At 46.8% G+C, this 25631-nt stretch overlaps 1 protein-coding gene across 1 annotated transcript in view; it reads left to right on the plus strand.

The window, feature by feature from the left end:
• Window positions 1-25631, plus strand: part of ARRDC4 (arrestin domain containing 4) — a 178716-nt gene that overhangs the window by 68852 nt on the left and 84233 nt on the right. The window contains exon 2 of the mRNA XM_075342830.1: window positions 9220-9283. Within this exon, the coding sequence (XP_075198945.1) occupies window positions 9220-9283 (64 nt within the window). The remainder of the gene's footprint in view (window positions 1-9219; window positions 9284-25631) is intronic.

Genomic DNA, 25631 nt, shown 5'->3' on the forward strand with positions numbered 1-25631 from the left:
TGCGGATTGCAATTCGCAGCAGAGGCGCCCAGAAACCTCGGGCTAACCTGTGCTGCAGATTCCAATCCACAGCTGCCTAGTTGTACCTGGCTGGACACAAAAATATGGCGAAGCCCACGTCATTTGTTTTTTAATTATTTCATGAAATAAGTGAAATAATTTAAAAAAACGGGCTTCCCTATATTTTTAGTTCCCAGTCGGGTACAAATAGGCAGCTGGGGGCAGCCCGTAGCTGCCTGCTGTACCTGGCTAGCATACAAAAATATGGCGAAGCCCACGTCATTTTTTTGGTGGGCAAAAGACTCCTGCATACAGTCCTGGATGGAGAATGCTGAGCCTTGTAGTTCTGCAGCTGCTGTCTGCTCTCCTGCATACACTAGTGAATGGAGCATGCTGAGCCTTGTAGTTTTGCAGCTGCTGTCTGCTCTCCTCCAGACAGACAGCAGCTGCAGAACTACAAGGCTCAGCATACTCCATCCAGGACTGTATGCAGGACTTTTTGCCCCCCCCAAAAAATTTATTTGGGCTTCGCCATATTTTTGTATGCTAGCGAGGTACAGCATTCAGCTACGGGCTGCCCCCAATCCCCAGCTGCCTATTTGTACCCAGCTGGGAACCAAAAATATAGGAAAGCCCTTTTTTTATTAAATATTTCATGAATTTCATGAAATAATTCAAAAACAAATGACGTGGGCTTCGCCATATTTTTGTATGCTAGCCAGGTACAGGAGGCAGCTACAGGCTGCCCCCAACACCCAGCTACCTATTTGTACCCGTCTGGGAACCAAAAATATAGGGAAGCCCTTTTTTATTATTTCATGAAATAATTAAAAAACAAATGACGTGGGTTTCGCCATATTTTTGTGTCCATCCAGGTACAACTAGGCAGCTGGGGATTGGAATCTACAGCACAGGTTGGCCTGAGCTTTCTGGGCCCCTCTGCTGCGAATTGCAGTCTGCAGCCGCCCCAGAAAATGGTGCTTTCATAGAAGCGCCAACATCTGGCACTGTATCCAACTCTTCCAGCTGCCCTGGTGACGGTGGCTTGCTGGGTAATAATGGGGTTAGTGCTAGCTGTCTATTATCAACTGGCCCTAAGCCTGAAATTCATGGTGGCACGCCAATATTGGACATGGCCACGATGAATTTCTAGTACCGATAAAAAGAACCACAACACACAGAAAAATATTTTTATTATAAATAAAACACAACACAATTAGTGATGCTATTTTTATTGAAATAAAGAACCCCCCTCCGCAGTAATCCTGGGTCAAGGGTCCCGCGCCGTCCAATCCGGATCCAATATCATCTGATCGGTTTTCTGGAAGGCAAAGCGATCAGATGATGTGTCAGGTTCAAGGGCCTGATTCACATGACACAGCAGCTGATTGTATAAATGGCTTTTATACAATCAGCTGATGCATCAGTACAAAAAAAAAACTACACACTTCAGTGCAGACTCCTGTCCGACAGCATCAGCTGATAGTTTAGCCGGCCGGGCGGTAAAAAAACGGCCTCACCGCTCGACTTGTAGTGTCAGCTGATTCCGTCAGGTGACCGCATCAGCTGATCATCGCCAGGTCTGAGAAAGAGAGCGAGAGAAAGAAGAAAGAGAGAGAAAAAAAGAGGAGAAAGGAGAGAAGAAAAAGAAGAAAGAGAGAGAAAGAGAGAGAAGAAAAAAAGGAGAAAGAGAAAGTAGAGAAAGAAGAAAAAGGAGAGATAGAAAGGAGAGAGAGAAAGGAGAGAAAGAAAGGAGAGAGAGAGATAGGAGAGAAAGAAAGGAGAGCGAGAGAGAGAAAGGAAAGAAAGAAGAGAGAGATAGGAGAGAGGTAAGGGAGAGAGAGAAAGGAGAGAAAGAAAGGCGAGAGGGATAGGAGAGAAAGAAAGGAAAGAGAAAGAGAGAAAGAAGAGAAAGAGAAGGAAAAGAGAGAGAAAGAGGAGAAAGAAGAGAAAGTAGAGAAAGAAGAGAAAGAAAAGAGAGAGAAAGGAGAGAGAGAGAGAGAGAAAGGAGAGAAAGAAAGGAGAGAGAGAGATAGGAGAGAGGGAAAGGAGAGAGATAGAGAGAGGTCACAGCTGATGTCCAGCTCCTCAACTCAGTGCATAATTATATTTATAAATATATTAGAAATATAATTTATTAAAAATAAAAAAAAATAATAAATTTTACGGGTCTAGAACTCGCGACCTAATACTCCCTAGGTGAGCACTCTATCCACTCAGCTATTGCTTCTAATGTGAATGATAGGCACATTTAATAGTCTTGAAGTCTGGATTGCTGAAGTCTCAGCTGACCACATGATTAATTTAAAGCTATGTGAAGCTCATGCAGAGCACTCATGTTGTGTAGCAGAGATGACAGTGTTGTGTGGATTATGTCGGACCTAGAGGGGTATTGGAGGATTTTAATAAAATGGTGAAACTGTGTTTTTTTGTCTTTTATTCCAAATAAAGGATTTTTCGTGGTGTGTGTTTATTTACTTTCACTTTATAAATAGATAATAAATATAATTTGAAATTATAAATAAAAAAAAAAATTCTTAACCAGGACTAGAACTCCCAACGTTATGCTTCCTAGGCGGGCGCTTTACCCACTAGTCTATTGCTTCTTACAAGTGGATTACTTCGGACCTGGAGGGGTATTTTTGGGATTAATAAAGGGGTGAACCAGGGTTGTTTTTTTGTCTTTTATTCCAAATAAAGGATTTTTCACGGTGTGTGTTTCTTTATTTTCACTTACAGTTTAATCATGAAAGGTATCTCGGGGAGACGCCTGCCATGATTAAACTCATTATTACCCCAATTGGCACCGCACCAGGGCAATTTGGGATGAGCTGGGTAGAGTCCCAGGACTGTCGCACCTAATGGATGCGGCAATTCTGGGCAGCTGCAGGGTGATATTGTTAGGGTGGTGGGCTCCCCATACCGTGGCGCTCTCCATCCTGACAATACCAGCCTCCAGCCGTGCGGCTTTATCCTGGCTGGTATCAAATATGGGGGAAACCGCATTTTTTTTTTTTAATTTATTTATTTATTTATTTTAATGCACAATATAGATCCGCCCACCGGCGGCTATGATTGGTTGCAGTGAGACAGCTGTCACTCAGCTTGGGGACGTGTCTGACTGCAACCAATCATAAGCGCCGGTGGGCGGGGAAAGTACGGAATAACTAATTGACTAATGAAGCGGCAGCCATTTTCTAAAAAGGAAAAGATGCCGCAGATTTCTGACAGCTGGGGAGCGACACGCCCGTGATCGGTGAGTAGGAAAGAGAGAGGGATTGTGCTGGGGACGCAGGACACATGCAGATAGCAACATGTGGACATAGCCTTACGGTGAAAAGCCATGTTTATAGGGATAGAACCGTTCTCGAACGTAACTCGAGCTGCCGAACTTTTAGCAAAAAGCTTGAGTTCGAGTTCTAACTAGAACACTCCCCAAAATCACTCGAACTGCGAACTGGAGAACCGCGAACCACGAACCGCGCTCAACTCTAGTGTCTATCAGATACCCGACATCACAAACTGTCAGTACTAACAAAAAAAATAGACAAAAAAAATTTATTTGAAAAAACACTCCCCAAAACATTCCCTCTTTCACCAATTTATTGTAAGGAAAAAAAATAAGGGGGTCCCACAATGACTCTGAATATGGGGGGACACGCTCAGGGAACGTATCCCCCATTTTCTAGGAGTGCAGACCCTCCATGTGAGGAGTGTGGGTGCAATGACTCTGCACCCACTCTCCCCGGGTCCACAGCAGCAGAGTCCATGTCGTAACTGTTGCTACCAAAGCTGCAATGCCCTGCTCATGAGGTAAGGGCATGCCTAATCAGGAGAACTATTCTACATTTCCAAATATTGGTATTTGCTGATATTATTGCTATTCCACCTACTATATATTGGGGATAGGATCTTGGAGATGGAATACCCCTTTAAGTCCAGTTATCCAGCTGAATGAATACTAAACAACAGAGCTCGCTATTTAGATGTGTTTTCTTGTGGCATATAACAGACTGTCATGTTTGCTAGTCGTTCAGCAGGGCAACTATAAAATCAAATACCTCCATTTGGAAATATAGTATAGCTCTCCTGATCAACTATGTTCCTTACCTCATGAGCAGGACATTGCAGTAGCTTACAGATGTATGGTTACCACCACTCACTGTGTCTGAACACAGGAAGCTGAGCTGACAGTCGCTCTGTGCATGCGTCTCTTGTGAAGGAGGGGGCCGTGGGGGATCAACGCTGCGCAGGTACCGTGGGACACCGGGGAACACCGGTGAGGTTATAGGGGGTGACCTGGCAGGGCCTGGGGAGGAGTTTTCTGTTGCATGTGTCATGGCACATGCGACAGAAATCGGAGGAGTAGGGTGAATGCGGCCGGCGCGCTGCTGTGCGCGTGGCCATCTTGAATTTCCGGGAGTGGGTGTGGGGGGCACTTTGGCGACACCGGGGGGACCGGAGGTGACCGGGGAGGAGATTTATTTCCCATCTGACATGTTTGTTTATGCCAGATGGGAGATAAGTAATTTTTTACCGGCGCTGTCATTTACTGTAACGTGATCATTGGTATACGATGTATACCGGTGATCACGTGAGCGGGGACCGGAAAAACCGGCCTGAATCATGATCTCCAGGGTCTCCGCTACCCCCTGAAACCCCGGAGATTTTCTGACTCTGGGGGGCGCTATTCACTTATTTCTGCCTGCTGTTTATAAACGGCAGATTAGAATAAGACTAAATTCACACGACCGATCCATTTTTGCGGTCCGCAAAAAACGGTCCGTTTTTTTCATGGGTGTATCCATGTGGCATCTGTTTCCTTTCCGTATACGGTCCGTATGTCATCCGATTGTCATCCGTGTGCCTTCCGTTCTTTTTGCGCACTGCAAAAAAACTGAAGGAGGAAAAATACATAAATTTACCCAGGATTCATAGCTTCAACCTACATGAGGCGGTCACATGTTCACTCCAGTGCCATTTTCTACTGCCTTTCACAGCGTAGAGCGCTCTGGTGATTTTCCTGTGCTTGTACACTTCATATCAGTCTTTTCTGTCATTATAATGGCAGAAAGACACATAATGTCCCATTCTCCTACATTTTGTAATTTGCACCCTTTGGTGCCTTTCATGTGGCACTATGGGGTGCTTAGCCTTGTATTTACCAAAAAAAAAATAAATTTAAAAAAAAAATGACGTGGGGTTCCCCCTATATTTGATAGCCAGCTAGGGTAAAGCAGACGGCTGCAGCCTGCAGACCACAGCTGGCAGCTTCACCTTGGCTGGTAATCCAAAACTGAGGGCACCCCATGCTGTTATTTTAAATTAAATTAAATAATTAAAAAAAAACAAACATGTGGGGTACCCCCTAAAATTGGATCACCAGCCAAGGTAAAGCAGACAGCTGGGATCTGATATTCTCAGACTAGGGAGGTCCATGGTTATTGGACTCTCCCCAGCCTAAAAATAGCAGGCCGCAGCCGCCCCAGAAGTGGCGCATCCATTAGATGCGCCACTCCTGGTGCTTCGCCCCAGCTCATCCCGTGCCCTGGTGCGGTGGCAAACGGGGTAATATACGGAGTTAATACCAGATGTGTAAAGTCACCTGGCATCAAGCCCTGGGGTTCGTGATGTCAGGCGTCTATCAGATACCCGACATCACCAACCCAGTAAGTAATAAAAAAAAAAATAGACGACAAACACATTTTTATTTGAAAAAACACTCCTCAACACATTCCCTCTTTCACCAATTTATTAGAATGAAAAACAAATCCAGGTCTGGTGTAATCCAAGGGGTTCCCACGGCGATCCATACCATAGTCACTGTCCCAGTCAATGAAGAACAGAATGTTCCCCATTGGCTGGGAGAGCAATGCAGTGACCTGAGCTAACATCAATAGGTCAGCCTAGGTCACTGCAGGGGATGACGAGCGCTGCTGTCAGGAGCGAGGTACATTACCTGCGGTGACGATCTCCTGCACTGCTGACAGCAGAGCTGTGACTGACTTCAATGACCGCCGACTTCACAGCCAAGTATCACGAGAGCCTGTGACGTCACCACTAGTGACAGTCTCAGGCCAGCAGAAAGAGGAGATCTGACAAGCAGCGGCCATGGAAGACAGTGACAGCGCTGAGGTCGGGAGGCCAGGACTTCATCACACAGGTAAGTCGAGCGGGGTAATGTGTGCGGAGTGCAAGGTGGGTGGAGCTAAGCGGGGTAACGTGTGCGGAGTGCGAGGTGGGTGAAGCTAAGCGGGGTCATGTGTGCGGAGTGCAAGGTAGGTGGAGCCAAGCGGGGACATGTGTGCGAGCGGGGAGTGCGAAGTGGGTGGAGCCTAGCGGGGCCATGTGTGCGGGCGGCAAAGTGCAAAGTGGGTGGAGCCTAGCCGGCCATGTGGTGCTGAGGACGTCAGTGCCGGGGACTGCATGGCTGGGGACAGGTGAGTGTGAGTGTGTGTGTGTGTGTGTGTACATGCCGAGTGCAGGAGGGGGCGCAGCCAAGCGGGGAAGTGTCGGCTCCCTGCACACGTAACCAGGATAAATATTGGGTTACGAAGCAAAGCGCTTTGCTTAGATACCCGATGTTTATCTTGGTTACCAGCTTACCACAGGCTGCCAGCGATGGCTCCCTGCACACTGTAGCTGTAAAAAGCCCTTCTTTTTGCTGATCGAACCGTTCTCGAACGTAACTCGAGCTGCCGAACTTTTAGCAAAAAGCTCGAGTTCTAGTTCTATCTCGAACACCCCCCGAAAACACTGGAACCTCGAACCAAGAACCGCGCTCAACTCTACTCCTAAACTATCACAAAGATCCCTGCTATACCTGCCGTGTGTGTGTGACTGCGGTAACGGCTACAAGACTACCTGGTCTGTCTAAAATGATTACAACCCAATGTACTTCTCATACCCATGAAAAATCACCCGAAACAGTCATCCCTAATGTTTAATTCAATAGCTAGCGCTCTTCAGGAAGCTTTGTTACAGCCTTACTTTTTGATAGACAAAGTTAGCACATGCATTGGCACTTTGGGCTTTTGTTGCTCATACCCACCTTGTGATGTCACTTCTAGACCTGGGAAAGGATAAATGCACTTTATACTCTTACTGATGTTATGACACAGGTTTGTTTATATCTGGACTCTGGGCACAATGCTTATATAGATTTCAAAATTGAGTATTTCTTTAGATTCCTCAATTGTGGAGTGAGGTCTCTATTCATCAAGAAGTTTTCACCATAATTCCAGTGTAGAACATCTTCAACTTTCCCAAAATGTTTGCATAACACAAAGTTGCACAAAATGTTTGTGATTTTTGTGAATTGTGTTGTTTTCATGCCAGTTCCAGCCCTCTCTGCTCGTGTCTTGATAAATAGGGCTCTTAGTTCCTGTTTGTAACAGAGGTAAAGTTTAAGGAATGGTTGTACTTCTAGTGAAACCGCATTATTTTTGTGCAGCAGAGGTAGGTAGGTTGAAGAAGCTATCTGGCCTGTACTATGGGGAGGTGTAGGTGGAGCAAAATTTGATACATTTTCTTATTTCAGAGTATTTGAGATTTTCCAGCTCCTCAAATCTTTTGGTCTGTGTGTATCCATTTTCTCAAAGAAAAAATCAGAAGGTCTTCCTCTACCAAGAGTCAGGTTTTATGAACTGTGCTCTTTTCCAAGTTTTTTCTGCTGTCACAGGGTCTTGTTTTCTGGAGTTGTTACGATGCTGGTAGAGGTAGGTCAAGGCTTCTTGAAGCATGCAGAAATGTTATGTGGTATGCTATTTTAGGTTTAGAACATCATAAAAATCGTGATAATAATTTGTTAATAGAGAAAAAGAAGGCACTCGGGAGGTGGGCTGGAAAGTCTAGCATGTCATTTTTAAGCGAGACAATGCATTTTACTAGGTTTTTCCTTCTAAGACATGAAACATACCCAGAAAACCAAGTGGAAAACACTTTAGATGTTTTTATCAGCATCAGAGGAAAGTTTTTATATAGGTCCTACAGGAGAGAGTTGCTACGTGCAGGTGTTTGCAGACCTCCCAGATTAAGTCAGAGATTGGCAAAACATATAGGAGTGATCAGGACATTCTAGTACTCCCTGTTTAGAGTAGGGTAAGTTTCCAGTATCCATGCAGACAACACATGTTACAGCACGGAACCCGTATACAGCTGACAGGGATTTGGGTAGCCGAATAGGTCCGCATAGAGCTGAAAGTTAACAATGAGATAACCAAATCAGTAATCTATTCTACTAATCTTGCCTGATCTCCAGCAAAGTTTGGCTTGTAACTTGTCAAACATTTTACATTATTGTTGTATGTCCACCACTCTGTATAGGAAGGCTGGGAAAAGTAAACATGAGTTCTTTGGAAATTTGGAGGATGAAATCAGGGCACTCTTAATCAGCATCTTCTATACAGGAGGTGATGAAACCAGTTTTCAGCAACACACAGCTATATACCACTGTTCCAGGCAATAGCAAATTGAAGGCTTCAATAATCTCCACACACAAAATCCAGAAAAACATACATAACAATTTGTTTACAGGTTATCTTCTCTCCTTATCAGTAGTCTTTCTCTTTACAATGTGGATGTACACAGAGCAGAACACTGTACCTTCTCATTGCAGTGAGGTGGGGGGAAGGGTGAATCCTGTGCTGGTCATGTATCTCTATCCTTCTGCTGCACAACAGTTTGCTTTTGAATTATCCTGAGCTGTTCTCCATTCCTGGCAGTCGATGTCCTGAACTGGAAGATCTCTGTAGCTTCACTTTCCTCAGGATACATACACTATACTTTTCTGAGCACTGCTCCTTCTTTGCAGAGAGACAAAAACACTTCTTTCCTTTTGCAGAGGCAGATACACACTCACTGCTTCCCGGCATCCCCTGGGTCCCTGCTAGATACTTCCGGTCTCCTACTGAAGCTTTACTTCCACAGTTGCTGGATGATTTTAGATCATCTGTGCAGTTCCTACTTCTCACATTATATTATAAGGGTAATGGTTACCTCTACTTTAGTACATTGATTTCTTTTGCATGTGTATCAGCGTTTTTTCACACATATTCTTCAGTCATGACTTGTTTGCTTCACATTAGGGCGTGACCTCTGTAATTTGTCTAATTGGATACAATGATTATTAGTTTATATGAAAATAATAATTATGATATTTCCATTCCATATAAATTTTTTAATAATCTAATACATACTATCCCCCATTATTTATTTTAGGTGAAACCCACATGTTTACAGCCGGAAGTCACAAACTTCACTTTCATTTCCAGCTCCCTGATGGGTAAGTGTATTTCCACACATGTTGAATGTTTTTCCACTTTGAATTGTTGTAAAAGTACCTTTTATAAAACACTCTTGATACTATGAGCATAACATACTTTCAATGCCTTTTGGTTTTTGTTTTTTTTTTTATTTATTTCTCTCTTTCAATAAGCTGCCCTTGCCATTCAATAGACAAACACTTCTGGGTGACGTCTAGCACAAACAAATGATGGCTTCTTTAAAAAATTAGTTTCAGCTATTACCTGTTGTTTGACCCCCACAATGAGACTTTTCTTATTAAACTTTCTTCCGCCTGTGCTCATGCTAAAATTTCAAGATAAAACATACATCTGAAAACCAACTACCTAAAATTCTTTTTGCATTTTTAGGTGCGAGCCTACACCCTCTTCCCTTGTATCCACAACCAACATTATTTGTTGCTCATAGGAATAAGTGCTACTAGAATATATGGTGATCACAGGGGAAGACTATTCTCCTTACAGAGACCTGACAAACCAGTCTGGCTGTCAGTGGTGAGGGGACTTATAGCTGCAATGCCCCTCTGGCAGTTATTCAAATTATCTCTCCAGGAAAGGAGACAAGCTCTAGCACCACCTATTGGAAGTAGCAATCCTAAAAGTCACTAGTGGCTTTTTAACAAGCCTTTTCATATGACCTAGGATATATACCAGATCAGAATCCCAATTTGCAGACACGGTGTTTCGGGGCGATTGACCCTCGTCAGTGCAAAGTGTGGGTAACTGATCTGGCTTATGAGAAGCTTTGTGGGGATCACGGGGGAAGACTATTCTCCTTACGGAGACCTGACAAACCAGTCTGGCTGTCAGTGGTGAGGGGACTTATAGCTGCAATACCACTCTGGGAGTTATTCAAATTATCTCTCCAGGAAAGGAGACAAACTCCTGGAAGTAGCAATCCAATAGGTGGTGCTAGAGTTTGTCTCCTTTCCTGGAGAGATAATTTGAATATATGGTGTGACACAACCTTTTCTACCTTTTTTAAGCACCTTTTGGCAATCAAAAAAAAACAACAACAATATTCTTTAACTTCACTATTTTCAGTATTAGAACAAGTTTATATATTTTATTATTTATCTAGAATATGGGATCCAGTTTTGGGCTATATATTTGAAAATGGATATTCAGATGTTAGTCAGTTCAAAGGCAGCAACTAGATTATTACAAGAAATGGAAGGCCTGCCATATGATGAGAGGTTGGAAAAATTAGATTTGTTTAAAAAAAAAAAAGTCTCAGAGGAGATCTCCTTTGTATGTATAAATGTGTGGTCAATATAAAGGACTGGCACTTGACTTATTCCTTCTTTACAGTTAGAGCAGTCAGACTGTGGAATGCCCTACCACAAGAGGTAGTAATGGCAGATACTATAACAGATTTTTAAACAGGTCTGGATGATTTCCTCAGTACACATAACATTGTTGGTTAAAAATGATTTGGTGACAACATGTAGAATTAGTGGAGGAAGATTGAACTAGATCAACCTAGGTCGTTTTTCAACCTATGTAACTATGTAGCTATATGTAGTTTGGTGGCTGCAGTTGAAAGGGTATTCCCATCTCCAAGATCCTATCCCAACATGTAGTAGTTATAATAAAAGCACATACCTCCAATTAGAAATGTAGTATAGTTCTCCTAATATAGCCATCTCTCTTACCTGATGCACAGGGCATTGCAACTTAGGTATCTGTCGCGGGCGGAGGGGCGCGCTCACTACGCTCGGGTCCGGGGACTTCTGCTGCTGCTCGGTGGCTCGAGCGGTGGGCCGGACCCGGGGACTCGAGCAGCGCTCCTCGCCTACGAGGGGGTGGCTTGTTTTGGGAGATAGTTCGTGACGCCACCCACGGGTCGTGGTGATAATGGGCCCCACCGCTGCTGGTGACGGGGATCCCAGGAGCGATGGTAGGGAGCAGCTAGGATGTTGTTCCCTCCGTGGGTAGGGGTTGGTGATCCCAGGGCCCGGTGGTGGTACGGGGAGGCGGAATGGCTGGGGTGCAGGGTTGCAGGGGCAGCACAGCGCGGTGCCGGATTGCACTGTTGTACTCACTCAGACACAGATGCACAGAGTCTCTGGTGAACCAAACGGCTGGATGGACGGGTCAATCAGCTGGCTGCAATGTTTGTGCTCTCCCCGGACAGGGAGATGGTGGCTGTCTTTCCCTGCACCTTGTTAGACTGTTCTGACTCCGATGGTTTCCCAACGGTAGTCTGCTCCCCGGCGTATAGGTACCGAAGGAGCCCGTTTTGCCCGCAGGCGCTGGCCCTTGGATCTCTAGCCTGTGGCGGTGGCTGTGTATCCTCACGGTGTGGACTGTTGTCGGGTCTTTGGGTGTTAGGAAAGCCCTGGGGTTCCGGTCACTCTCGGATTTGACCTTTGTCGGTGGCTCCAAGCCTAGTCGGGGTCCGATGGCCCTGCCTTTGTGCTTAGCTTCACTCCGCTCCCCGGTTCGGTACCGGCGGGCCACCGCCCGACCCCGGTCCTACGGTTCCGCAGCGATCTGCTAACTCCTGCATACGGCCACCACCGTCTGCCAACCTTGCTGACTGTGCCTGGGCTCCAACCCAGGACACACAGTGTCCGACCTCTCACTTTCACCTCCAAACTTAATCTGTCACTTTTCCCACCTCCAGGCCTGTGAACTCCTCGGTGGGTGGGGCCAACCGCCTGGCTCCGCCCCACCTGGTGTGGACATCAGACCCTGGAGGGAGGAAACAAGGGTTTTTGTTTGACTGGTATGAACTGTCCAGGGGAGGGGGTGTGTGTGATGTTATGTCTGTGACTACCTGGCTAGTCCAGGGCGTCACATATCTATGGTTACAACCATGAACACATAACTGTCACTATATGAGTGGCCATAACCATGGATACCTGCAATGCCCTGCACATGAGGTAAGAGACATGGCTATATCATGAGAACTATACTACATTTCTAATTGAAGGTATGGTGGGTCAGTGGTTAGCACTGCAGTCTTGCAATGCTGTGGTGGGCGACTCATCACCGTTACATGACCCAGCTCTTAGGCACCTGTCCTCTTTACTACTTCTCTACATTGACTAACTGTACTGACTACTGTCCCCTCCCACCAGGCTGTTTAGTACCTCTGGTCTGGCTCCGCCCTCTAGGTGGCCATCCCCTTGAGTCCGACTGGCCAATTATCCCTGATGTGGAGTGGAAACTGGGATTTTGGTGTGTGTGGGTATTGCTGGCACTGGTGTACCAGGTCCCAGGGGGGTAGGCCCTGCATCCTGGTGAGGATGCAGTTCCTAATAGTGACCTGAGTGGCTCAGGGGCGCTACACTAACATGCACCCATGAACACAGAATCTCAGAACCCTGGTATCTGAACTAGTAGTTTCTCTTCCGAAATACATCACAAAAAGAAAGCAGGTGGTTTCATTGCGAATGAGCTGAGTATAGAGAACACACCAATATTTCACCATCTACCAAATCAATCACCTGTCAATTATAATTATGGCTTACAAACAATAAAACAATAAAAGGCCATTTTAATGCATCAATTATAGTGAAAGGGAACTAGTTTAACAGTTCTAAAAAAGCAATTAAAGCCCTAGATAAGGTAGTAATAAACAAGCTTATATGTACATTCCCAGCCACAAATAGATTGGGCATCACTAAAGCTGGTGTCACACACAGCGACAACGACAACGACGTCGCTGCTATGTCACAATTTTCTGTGACGTTGCAGCGACGTCCCGTCGCTGTCGCTGTGACATCCAGCAACGACCTGGCCCCTGCTGTGAGGTCGCCGGTCGTTGCTGAATGTCCAGCTTCATTTTTTGGTCGTCACTCTCCCGCTGTGACACACACATCGCTGTGTGTGACAGCGAGAGAGCGACGAAATGAAGCGAGCAGGAGCCGGCGTCTGGCAGCTGCGGTAAGCTGTAACCAGCGTAAACATCGGGTAACCAAGGGAAGACCTTTCCCTGGTTACCCTATATTTACCTTCGTTACCAGCCTCCGCTCTTGCTGCCAGTGCCGGCTCCTGCACTGTGACATGTAGCTGCAGCACACATCGGGTTAATTAACCCGATGTATACTGTAGCAAGGAGAGCAAGGAGCCAGCGCTAAGCAGTGCGCGCGGCTCCCTGCTCTCTGCACTGTGACATGTAGCTGCAGCACACATCGGGTTAATTAACCCGATGTGTACTGTACCTAGGAGAGCAAGGAGCCAGCGCTAAGCGCGGCTCCCTGCTCTCTGCACATGTAGCACAGCGACGTTATGATCGCTGCTGCGTCGCTGTGTTTGACAGCTAAGCAGCGATCATAACAGCGACTTACAAGGTTGCTGTTACGTCACTGAAAATGGTGACGTAACAGCGACGTCGCTGTCGCTTAGTGTGAACCCAGCTTTAGAAAAACAATTTTAAAACATTTACACAAATGATATTACTAAAGTCCCAAAGAGTCCGATTCTGGGCAAAAACACATACAGTGCCTACAAGTAGTCTTCAACCCCCTGCAGATTTAGCAGGTTTGATAAGATGCAAATAAGTTAGAGCCTGCAAACTTCAAACAAGAGCAGGATTTATTAACAGATGCATAAATCTTACAAACCAACAACTTATGTTGCTCAGTTAAATTTTAATACATTTTCAACATAAAAGTGTGGGTCAATTATTATTCAACCCCTAGGTTTAATATTTTGTGGAATAACCCTTGTTTGCAATTACAGCTAATAATCGTCTTTTATAAGACCTGATCAGGTTGGCACAGGTCTCTGGAGTTATCTTGGCCCACTCCTCCATGGAGATCTTCTCCAAGTTATCTAGGTTCTTTGGGTGTCTCATGTGGACTTTAATCTTGAGCTCCTTCCACAAGTTTTCAATTGGGTTAAGGTCAGGAGACTGACTAGGCCACTGCAACACCTTGATTTTTTCCCTCTTGAACCAGGCCTTGGTTTTCTTGGCTGTGTGCTTTGGATCATTGTCTTGTTGGAAGATGAAATGACGACCTATCTTAAGATCCTTGATGGAGGAGCGAAGGTTCTTGGCCAATATCTCCAGGTAGGCCGTGCTATCCATCTTCCCATGGATGCGGACCAGATGGCCAGCCCCTTGGCTGAGAAACAGCCCCACAGCATGATGCTGCCACCACCATGCTTGACTGTAGGGATGGTATTCTTGGGGTCATATTCAGTGCCATCCAGTCTCCAAACATCACGTGTGTGGTTGGCACCAAAGATCTCGATCTTGGTCTCATCAGACCAGACAACCTTGAACCAGTCTGTCTGAGAGTCCTCCAAGTGATTATGAGCAAACTGTAGACGAGCCTTGACATGACGCTTTGAAAGTAAAGGTACCTTACGGGCTCGTCTGGAATGGAGACCATTGCGGTGGAGTACGTTACTTATGGTATTGACTGAAACCAATGTCCCCACTGCCATGAGATCTTCCCGGAGCTTCTTCCTTGTTGTCCTTGGGTTAGCCTTGACTCTTCGGACAAGCCTGGCCTCGGCACGGGTGGAAACTTTCAAAGGCTGTCCAGGCCGTGGAAGGCTAACAGTAGTTCCATAAGCCTTCCACTTCCGGATGATGCTCCCAACAGTGGAGACAGGGAGCCCCAACTCCTTGGAAAGGGTTTTGTACCCCTTGCCAGCCTTGTGACCCTCCACGATCTTGTCTCTGATGGCCTTGGAATGCTCCTTTGTCTTTCCCATGTTGACCAAGTATGAGTGCTTTTCACAAGTTTGGGGAGGGTCTTAATTAGTCAGAAAAGGCTGGAAAAAGATAATTAATCCAAACATGTGAAGCTCATTGTTCTTTGTGCCTGAAATACTTCTTAATACTTTAGGGGAACCAAACAGAATTCTGGTGGATTGAGGGGTTGAATAATAAATTACCCTCTGAATAAACTTTTCACAATTTAAAAAAAAAAAAAAAGAAATAACATTCTTTTTTGCTGCAGTGCATTTCACACTTCCAGGCTGATCTACAGTCCAAATGTCACAATGCCAAGTTAATTCCGAATGTGTAAACCTGCTAAATCTGCAGGGGGTTGAATACTACTTGTAGGCACTGTACCTGTATATACCAGTGGAAAAATAAACGTCATTGAAATGCGTAGTTACTGTGAAATTCCAATAAGGAAACTTTATCCTTGAGAATCTTTGGATCTTACCTCCAACTGCAGCGCCTACTCAACAGGGTTTTCTCTGCTTTCATCCCCTTATAACCCCTTTAAAGTAGTATAATTCTATTGACAGATTCCCTTTAAAGGGAACCAACCAGCAGGATTTTCATATATAAAGTAAAGGCAGTGCTCTACTGGCGCTGGGATGCTGAATGTAAGAATTGATTTTATTCTAAGATTGGATGTTTTATTTCAGAAATATGTGCAAGTAAAGTTCCAGCAATACTCTGATATTTGATTGACAGGTGCAACAGGGGCAGAAATATGTGGGTTGGGTCTTGCTATCTATTCCTGCCCCTGTCTGCCTGCCTGCCTGGCCTTCCTCACCCTGTCACCATCATAGATGTTAATTCCGGCACAGGCAGACAGACAGGGGCGGGAATAGATAGCAAAACCCGACCCAGATATTCCTGCCCCTGTTGTACCTATCAATCAAATATCTTTGCACTGCTGTATCTTTACTTGCACATATTTCAGAAATAAAACATCCAATGTCTGAGCAAAAGGTATGGTTACATTCAGCATCCTCGTGCCAATATACCGTATAACACTCACTTTACTTTATATATGAAAATACTGCTGGTTGGTTCCATTTAGGGTGGAATTATCTTGTACCCATCTCAGTCTTTAGGCCTGATTTATTAAAACTGTCTAAGGGCTTGTTCACATGTAGCATTTTTGCTACATTTCTACATGTGGAAAAAAAATGTTTTAAGCAAAATAAATGCGATTTCTAAAATCTCAGTCGCATAGTGCCTTTTTTTCCTTGCATTTTTGAGCTGTGAAACATTAAAAAAAAACTGCACCATGTCAATTTTTGCTGCATTTTTTTACCCATTCAATTAAATGCATTAAAAAATGTGCGTAATGTGTGTGTAGTGTTTTACCTGCCAAGTTTTCGTTGTTTTTTTACAGCTTTTTTTCACATGAAACATGCAGTGTGAACATGACTTAACAATAAGATCATTTTTGTACCCCATCGCAACCAATCATAGCTAAGCGTTCATATTCTTACTTGCTCGGACATGTAAAAGTCGGGCTGTAATTGGTTTCTATGGGCAATAAATAAAGTTTTACTAACAATTCAGAGAAAAATACAAGATCTGAAAATGTGCTAAGTAGCTTAAAATTTTAAACTTGTAATATTTCACAAAAACCGATAAAGCAATGTTCATTTTGTGATGCATTAACATATTAACTGTAGCAAACAGCTTTCCACGTGTCCAAACATGTTTTGTGAAAAGAAATGTACAGACTGACTTTTTGTCCATCAGCTGCTAGGCACACAGCATGTTTCAACTTGTCCCATGGCCATATGTATACAATACATTCACATGCTGCTGAAAATGCAGAGGTTGGTTATAACAGCGTTCACACCTGGAAAATAAAAATAAAAAGTTTGAAACAAATGCCCTCTTGTTAGGCTAGTTTCACACTAGCGTTGAACGGCATTGCGTTGCGTGACGGATACAACGGATGCGTTGCATATAATGGCACAATGGATGCAACGGATCGTACAAAACGGAAAGCTTTTTTTTTTTTTTCCTTCTTTACAGTTTTACCGGCAGCAGACTATTGTGAACGATCAGCTGATCACCCGGCTGCCGGGCGCTCAGGTGAGTGCTCTCAAAAGCCGGCTGCCGGGCGCTCAGCTGATCACTCTCAAAACCCGGCTGCCGGGCGATCAGCTGAGCGCTCTCAAAAGCCGGCTGCTGGGTGATAAGCTGAGCGCTCTCAAAAGCCGGCTGCTGGGCGCTCAGCTGAATGTTTGGCCACCGAGAGACAAAATAAAGTTCTGTGATAAAAAAAAAAAAAAGATGAGCATGCGCAGTGAAAAATAAAGGATTCCACCGCTCAAAAAACGTTACATGCTGCGTTCCTTCTGCCCGGCGGAAGCAACGCAGCGTCGGCCAACGGAAGCAACGCAGGTACTTTTGGCACAATCCGTCATCCATACAAGCCTATGGTAAACAGCGGAATCCGTTAATGGATTCCGCTGTTTTCCAAGAGGGCGGATTGCGCCAGAAGGTAATTAACACAAGTGTGAAAGTACCCTTAGGCACAGGACACAAGTCGAGAAAAACGGTGTGAGTGGAATGCGATAAAAAAAAAAAATTGGCATTCCACTCGGACCAATATTACTCAATGGGGCAGCTCCCATGAGCGATTGTTTTCTCAGCCCTAATCGGACCGAGAAAACAGTTGCAGCATGCTGCGGGTGCAATGTGATCCTGTTTCACTTGCACCCATTCAAGTCTATGGGGCGAGAGAAACGTCGCATTGCTCTCACGCTACACCACTGTAGTGCGATTCTCACATCAGCCGTCAACGGAGGGGATGGGGTGATAAATCCCTCCCCTCTGCAGCCTCGAACCTCCCCTACGCAACTGTGGTCTGATCGCACGATCTGACCACAGTCGCAAGACACTCAGCTCCCTCTGTGCTGCAAGCGTGAGCCGAGTGTCATGCGAGGACTCGCAGTAATCCCCGTGTGGCCTCAGCCTTAGGTGCCAGTGTGACACCCTGGCAAAACCAGGAAGTCACAGATGACTACCCCTCCAGGGTGCAGGAATCGCCTTCTCCTTGGGATTCCACCAATACAACACCACACACAGGCAACACCAGCCACAAAAACCTAGTCACCACCCCAGGACAATAAGGACACACCAGTGGGCGGGACCAGGAGGATGGGAGCGCCCACCTAGGGGTCATGAGGTGTCGGGGAGGGATCAGGTCAGTTAGTAGAGAACGTAGTAGAGAGTCGAGTGGAGAGGAGTGTGAAGTGGTGGTCAGGGGTTGGAGCCCCTGGACTACCGGACTACCTGAGCTGACTAGGTGGCAGACGGCAGAGCGGGGCCACAGGTGATGGAGATCCGGTCGTGAGAGACCTAAAGTGGACCGGGGCAGGGTTGTAGCCCGCCGGTGCCGACAGTGGGAATCCGGTCTGGAGGCCGTGCACAGTCGGGGTACCTGGACCCTAGGACGAGGAAGGTTGCAAGCCCCTTGTTAATCAGCCAGCAGGGGACAAGGTTCCAGACTTTGTCCCAGAAGTAGCCCAGAGAGCGAAACGAAGCCCAACGCAGGGGATAGGGTGTCCGCCACAACCCACAGAGATACCAAGAGTCAGATTTTGCGGGCAACGGCTCCCACTGGATACAAAACACAGGGGAGCGGATTTCTCCCGTTATGTGCGGGTTAAACCAGAACACAAGAAACTACAAGAGCAGGAGGAAGGGCCCCTGCCCTGTCAACCCATGTGAGGGACCAGCACATCCCTCCAGAGGCTCCCGGCATCCGGCCTTGGTTTACAATACAGACTGTGTGTGTTTACTGACTGTCCAAATCAGCACCAGCTCATCCAGCACCACGACAACAAACTGTGAGTTGCCTGCACCCTGCAATCCCGCACCATCCTCTGTGCCCCGGGACTATACCTCCCCTACCCGTGGAGGGATTCCACCTTGCTGCCCAGCTCCATCAGCCTCTGGCGTCCCATACCAAGGCAGCGGCGGTGTCACCAACCCTCACCGCAACCCACGGGTGGCGTCACTGACAAACAATTCGCCTGTAAATAACCCCCTTTTATTTGTTGTGAGCGAGGGGCCACTACACGAGCCCCGGATCGGCTTCCACTCGAGCCCCAGCCACGATTCCGGATCCGAGCGCCTCGGGCAGCCTTTCCCTGACGTAGCCAGTCACCCCCCTGCCCGAGACACCAGTTGAACATGAGGCTCAATACAGTCATTGGTACGTGGTACAACTGTTTCTGTGCACTTTGCTTTATGATCTGATAGTTTGGATCTTGTACAGTGCCTTGAAAAAGTATTAATACCTATATAACCTTTCTACAATTTTCCACTTTTGGGATTTTATTGGATATACCACCACAAAGTAGTAAGTATTTGTGAAATGTAAAGGAAATGATATACATGATTTTCTAAATATTTGTAAAATATAAATCTGAAAAATTCGATGTGCATTTGTATTCAGCCCCCTATAGTCTGATAGCCCTAAATAAAAATCCTATGTGACCAATTGCCTGTAGTAGTCACCTAATCAGTAATTTGAGGCTACCATATGAAAAACATTATAGCATTCACGATTTTCTTCTGTATTTTGGATCACACTCGCCAACTCAAGTCTGTGTGCACAAAGAAAATCTGATCCCGTACAGAACATCTATTTTGCATCCGATTTTTACAGACACATTGCCATTATTAACCTAGGAAAGTGTATTTGGTCATATACATTTTAAAATGTTGGTGTAAAATTATAGATGTCGCACAGATGTAAAAACGGGCATATGTTTGGCACGCTGGTGTCACATAGACATGGGTAACAATACATATGAGTCATCCGAGTTTTCGGAATGAAAATTGGATAATATTTGTACATAACTGCTTTTGTACATGGCTAGTTATGTTTCTGCTTCTAATATGGATGGGACGGAGCATGACTCTCTGGATCTTGGCCCTCTTTCCCCGAGCTCTCCTTTCTCCCAAAATAGCCCGGTGTTACAGATGCCAGCAGGGAGGAGGGGGCGGCTGTATATGTCGCGGGCGGAGGAGGGGACGCCGCGCTCTCCCTCTGCTACTTGGGTCCGGCTGCCGCGGCCTGCCACTGCTCGGTGGCTCGAGCGATGGTCCGGATCCCGGGGACTCGAGCGGCGCTCCTCGCCCGTGAGTGAAAAGGGGAATTGGTGTTTTGGGATAGTTTATTGTCCGTGACGCAACCCACGGTTGTGGTGATTTGTTAACACCACCGCTGCTCTGTATGGGAAGCCCGGGAGTGATGGTATGGAGCAGCCAGTTATTGTGTTGCCCCTCCGTGGGTAGGGGTTGGTGATCCCGGGGCCCAGTGATGGGGTGTTGGATGGTGGACAGGCGGGCTATGGGGCCTGTGGAGGTGCAGGGGTGCAGGGGCAGTGCTGTGCTGCACGGCACGGAGGTACTCACTCAGCCAGTAAACACGACACAGTTCTCGGTAAACAAACGGCTGGTTGGACGGGTCCCTCGGACGGTTCACGGTGCTGATGTTCCCTGCAGTTAGCGGTGACGGTCTCTTCCCTGCACCTATGAAAGTCTCTTTGGTAGCGATGGGTTCTCACCGGTTACCCACTCCTCGGCTTCAAGCTGGGCCGAAGGAGCTCTACTCTTGCCCGCAGGCGCTGGCCCTGGGAAACTGGTGCCTTGGCGGTGGTGGTGTCTCCCCTTATCGGTCGGACTGTTGCCTTCAATCGGGACTTGGTTGTTAGGAGACAGACGTCCCCTTCACTGACGGATTTGGCAAATTATGGCAACTCCTAGCCTTGCCGGGATCCGAAAGGCCCCTGCCCTGGTGCTGACTAATCTTCGTATACTGTACCGCCGGGTCACCACCCGTCCGCGGTCCTTCCAGCAACCTCCGAGCAGTCCCCCTGCAGACTATCACCGCCGTCTGCTGACCTTGCTGTCACAGTCCGGGGCACACACCCGGACCAACTTCAGGCTTTACTACTGTCACTTTTCTGTCACTTCAGCTTCTCTCCTTTACCACTTCACTGTTTTACTCCTTACTCCTCCACTTCCCTAGCTTAACTCCGTTCCTCACTCAAGCTCTGCCTGAGCTCCACTCTTGGTTCCTCCCGCCTCCAGGGCTGTGTACTCCTCGGTGGGCGGAGCCAACCGCCTGGCCCACCCTCTGGTGTGGACATCAGCCCCTGGAGGAAGGCAACAAGGATTTTGGGTTAGCTTGGTGTACCTGCAGGGAATGTGGGGTGCGTGTGGTGTTGTGACCTGTGACCCCTGGCTTGCCCAGGGCGTCACATATACAGGAGATCAGAGAGTGTATAGTACAGTATATGAGATGCCCAAGTTTTCAATAAGAGCACATAATGGAGTCTGTACTGTATAGGGAGGAGAACAAATAATGCAGTCTGATGTAGGTAGGGGATGAATCACACAGTGGAGAGCAACCATAAGGCTGGGGCCACACGGGGACTACTGCGATCCCCTTGCATGAGACTCGGCTCGTGCTGGCAGTACAGCAGAGCCGAGTCTCATGCTTGTGTCCTTGCAACTGAGGTCCGTTCGTGCGAGCAGACCTCAGCTGCAGGGGGTGGGCCGGCACTCAGGAGGGGAGGGAGGGATTTCTCTCCCTCTCGCCTGTGTAGCCGGCTATAGACATTCTCGCTCTGCACGCACGGTACACCGATGTACCGCAAGTGCAGTGCGATTTTTCTCTCGCCCCATTCACTTGAATGGGTGCGAGAGAAAGAGTCTCGGATTACAATCGCAGCATGCTGCGATTGTTTTCTCGGTCCGATTAGGGCTGAGAAAATAATCGCTCATGTGTGCTGTCACACAGGCTAGAATTGGTCCGAGTGGAATGCGATGTTTTATCGCACTCCACTCGCACCGATTTTCTCGCCGTGTGGCTTAGGCCTAACAGACTCTGTGGAGGTTAGGATGGTTGTACACTACTCAAAATCTGTGTCTTAAAAAGCAAAAAACAGCTAACATATTCTATCTAATCTGAAAGGAGCATGCATAGGTAAAAAGACCCTCAATCCAATGATGTATCATTTAGTTTACTGGGTGCAAAGAATCTGTCGCAGAGTTTTTACATTTAGCACTTCAGCAGAGCTGAAAAAGCTATCCAAACTCACACCAGGCTCTTCATGTACTAGGTCTACAGACAGTGAGCTGCTTATTACAACAGGAGGCATACCGAACTAGGACTCATGTGCTGCTGTAGTCCAGCAATAAGTTCCTTGTGCAAAAACAATCATTGCAGGTAAAGAGCTCAGACCTAAACAGCTCAAACCTAAAAATCTGTTTTTTTAACCACTATAGAATGCGGTGTTTATATTGCATAGCAACAAACTGCTGACAGATTAACTTTAATTACTTTATTAGAAATAGCAAAGCAGTCCAGGACTTAAGATCTAGCACTTAAAGAGAATATGTCTCTACATTATACTGCACTCAGATTGTGGCAAAAGCCTGATGACAGAGACCCTGATTCCAGTGATGTGTCAGTTACTGGGCTGCTTAGCATAGTTTTGATCAAATCACTGTTTTATCAGCTGGAGATCATCACTAGAGGACTTGTAAACCTGTCATGTAGAAAAATATATTTATGAGCTGCTAATAACCACTGATTGGCAACTTTTTGTGTACACTGTACATGGGTAGAAAGTTGTCAAACAGTGGAGTGGATGGGGTTATACAGCACTCAGCATTCGGACAACTGGTACAGTAGATCTGCAGAAGAGAAAACCACAGTTTTTACAAAAAATGCAGTACCCAGTAAAGTAAGTGATACATTGCTGGAATCGAGGTCTCTGTCCCTACATTATGGTGCCATCAGATGTGGTAACAAAACCTGTTGACAGATCCCTTTAGGAGTTTGAGCCGGTAACAGCATCCATAGTGCAGCCAAGCTCTGCCCATGGTTTGGACAGCATGAATGAAGTGACAGATTTAAGAGTAGAGATGAGCGACCCTTTGGAAGTTCGGTTTGCCAGGTACATTACAACCTTAAGGGGAACTTGTTAGGTGCAATATACAACCACAAGCAGTTCTGGATCCCTGCCTAACCTCTCTGTATCTGATATCATAGATAAAGAGATCTTTTAAAAAAAAAAGTATTTCTAAAGATTCTTTATAATATGCTAATGAGGCCAGCGACTAGTCGCAAGGGCATCAGTTCCCTTGGCTAGTCGGCCCGCTTAGCATGTAAGTGTGAAGCCCCGAGAACGCTGTGTCGGTGCATTACCTTCAGGGACTCCACTGGCTCAGTCTGGTCACAGGTAGGAAACCTTCTTGTAGGATTGTCGTGACGCCACTCTCAGAATTGCGGTCAGTGCGGACCGCCACTGCAGGTTAAGGGATGCCTGGGGCTGATGGTGGGTGCAGTCAGTTGTAATAGCCTCCTGAGAGTGAGGCAAGCCCCAGGGCCCTGTGTAAGTGTGTAGAACCACAAGGCACAGAATAACTCCACACAAGCAGGATGTCTTTCAGGGGTTTTACTCACAGTTGATGGCAGGGTGAGTAACCCGGGCGTAGCTGGGATGAACCAGGCTGGAACCAGGTATCCTTCAGGCTGACTGATGATGGTGACTACCGACTCGCCTTCCTTAGCCCTTGGTGGTTTGGGGTAACCCCGACTTTTAGTCCCTATGGGGGTCACCCAGGGAAGTTGCTGAAGCCTCTCTCCCCTTCGTTTGGTTGCCGTTTGCTTGTCGCCTGGACCAGATCACTCCAGCTGCTTGCCTCCTGTGAACTATGGGCCCTAACTGTGGCTACGTGGCTGCGGCTTTTGGGTGTTGTGGTGTGGGCTTTGAGGGCCCCACACCGGCAGGTTTAGCGAGGAAAGGTAGATCTATCCCCGCTCCGGGATCTGCCGCCCGTTTGGGCCTGGTACTCCCTAGCAGTCTCCTTACTTCCCACTCCGTGCTCTCTCTTTAGCTGAAGATGGATTTCGGGTAGCACTCCTAGGTGACCGTTCTCCCCCGTCGGTAGCCACTGCGCGGGCGCTGTTAGACTGCAACAGCCCCAGGGGTCTGCTCTCCTCGGAGCTCCCTGGACTCTGCACTAAACCGGCTCACTGCTCCTCCTCTCCTGTTCTTGCCTACGCCACCTAGCAACCAGGCTCTCTTACCACACCCCTTGAGTGGAGATGGAGGCTTTTGGCCCCCTCCACTATTCCAGTGGAGGTGAAGGCTTTGCCCCCTCCTGGGATCCCCAGGGGTCCTCCCAAAGGTACATGTGTGAGACCTGATCACTATGCGCCTGTGTAGTCACACCTCGGTCAGCCTTCTGGATTACCTGTATTGTACTGTCCCCAGTATGGGTGCAGTACTCAGTGGTGCCTGACCAGGTCAGGGGCGCCACATAAGCACGCCCCTGTGGGTGTGCTAACATGCTAATGAATGCAGTGTCAGAGGCATGGTCAGTCTCACCGCTCTCTGCTGACAGTGCGAACGACGCCGAATTCCGGCTCAGTGCGTATTATCAGAAGTCCCAGCCATCCAGTCCTACTATGAAGCTAGATGTTCGCATCCTGGCATCAAACTGGTGTAGTACGCATGACCAGAAGTCCTGTGACTATTCTGAAGGTGCGAATTGAGTCGAAAACCAGCAGTGGTGACAGAGGTGAGATCAACCATGCCGCTGATGCCGTGCATTTGTTAGCATGTTAGGAAGCCCAAAGGGGCGTTTTAACATGCTAAGGGGGCCAACTAGCCAAGGGAATTAATGCCTTTGTGACTAGCCACTGGCTTCATTAGCTACTATAAACAAGGACGGTTAGGAAATGATTAGTATTAAAAACACAGAACTGCTTGTGGTTCTGTGTGCATATTGCAGTAACCATGTTCCCTTTAAAAAAGTCCAGTTTTTTGACCCTGACTTGATCTGATCCTCAATAGAAGTCAGTAATTGAGCTTTTGTGTCTCCACCCACATGTTGCCAGCAGAACAGTTCTGAGGGGGGTGGGCGTGGTTTTTAAATTTTATTTTTCGTGTGTGTGTGTGTGTGTGTGTGTGTGTGTGTGTGTGTGTGTACACTGCATCTGATCACGCTGATTTTAGCCAAAATGTGAACCGTTCAACCACTGCAAGCGGCTCGCACAGGGCTGAACATCACTCATGTCGCTGCTTGCTTGAGTGGTTTGCACTTTTACCTGCATATGCCAATATTTATGGCTCACCAGCATTACTTACAGTTCACCATCAATTAGGATTATTATCAGTTCTCTCTCCTTCCTTTCAGGTTAACATCAGAGCGTAGACCATTTACGAACATTTTGACATCGAGTATGGTTCACCTCCGCTCAACGGGTATAATGTTGATACCTTATCTAAACAACACTCCTGTCGAAGCTCCCACTCACTCTCAAGATTTAGAGAGTTTGCAGATTAATTCCCAGTCATCTGCTTCTTTTCCTGGGAATGTTATTCGACACAGCTCAGGAGTCTGTCTTTCTTCCGGAGGAAAAGATGGTGGTTTTTCAGTTGTCCATCCAGTCTCTAAGTCATCCAGGCATTGCCACCAATTTTGCATGAGGATTTTATGTTAGATACTGGCAGCTTTCAAAGAGTTCTGATCTTGTCTCAGGGTCTGTTCTACCACCGTAATTTACAGCCGCTTGCTTCAGTGGCATGGATGCTGAAGCCACGGTTCTGAGGAAGTCGAGC

The sequence above is a fragment of the Anomaloglossus baeobatrachus genome, chromosome 4, assembly GCF_048569485.1.
Source record: "Anomaloglossus baeobatrachus isolate aAnoBae1 chromosome 4, aAnoBae1.hap1, whole genome shotgun sequence".
Classification (NCBI taxonomy): domain Eukaryota; kingdom Metazoa; phylum Chordata; class Amphibia; order Anura; family Aromobatidae; genus Anomaloglossus; species Anomaloglossus baeobatrachus.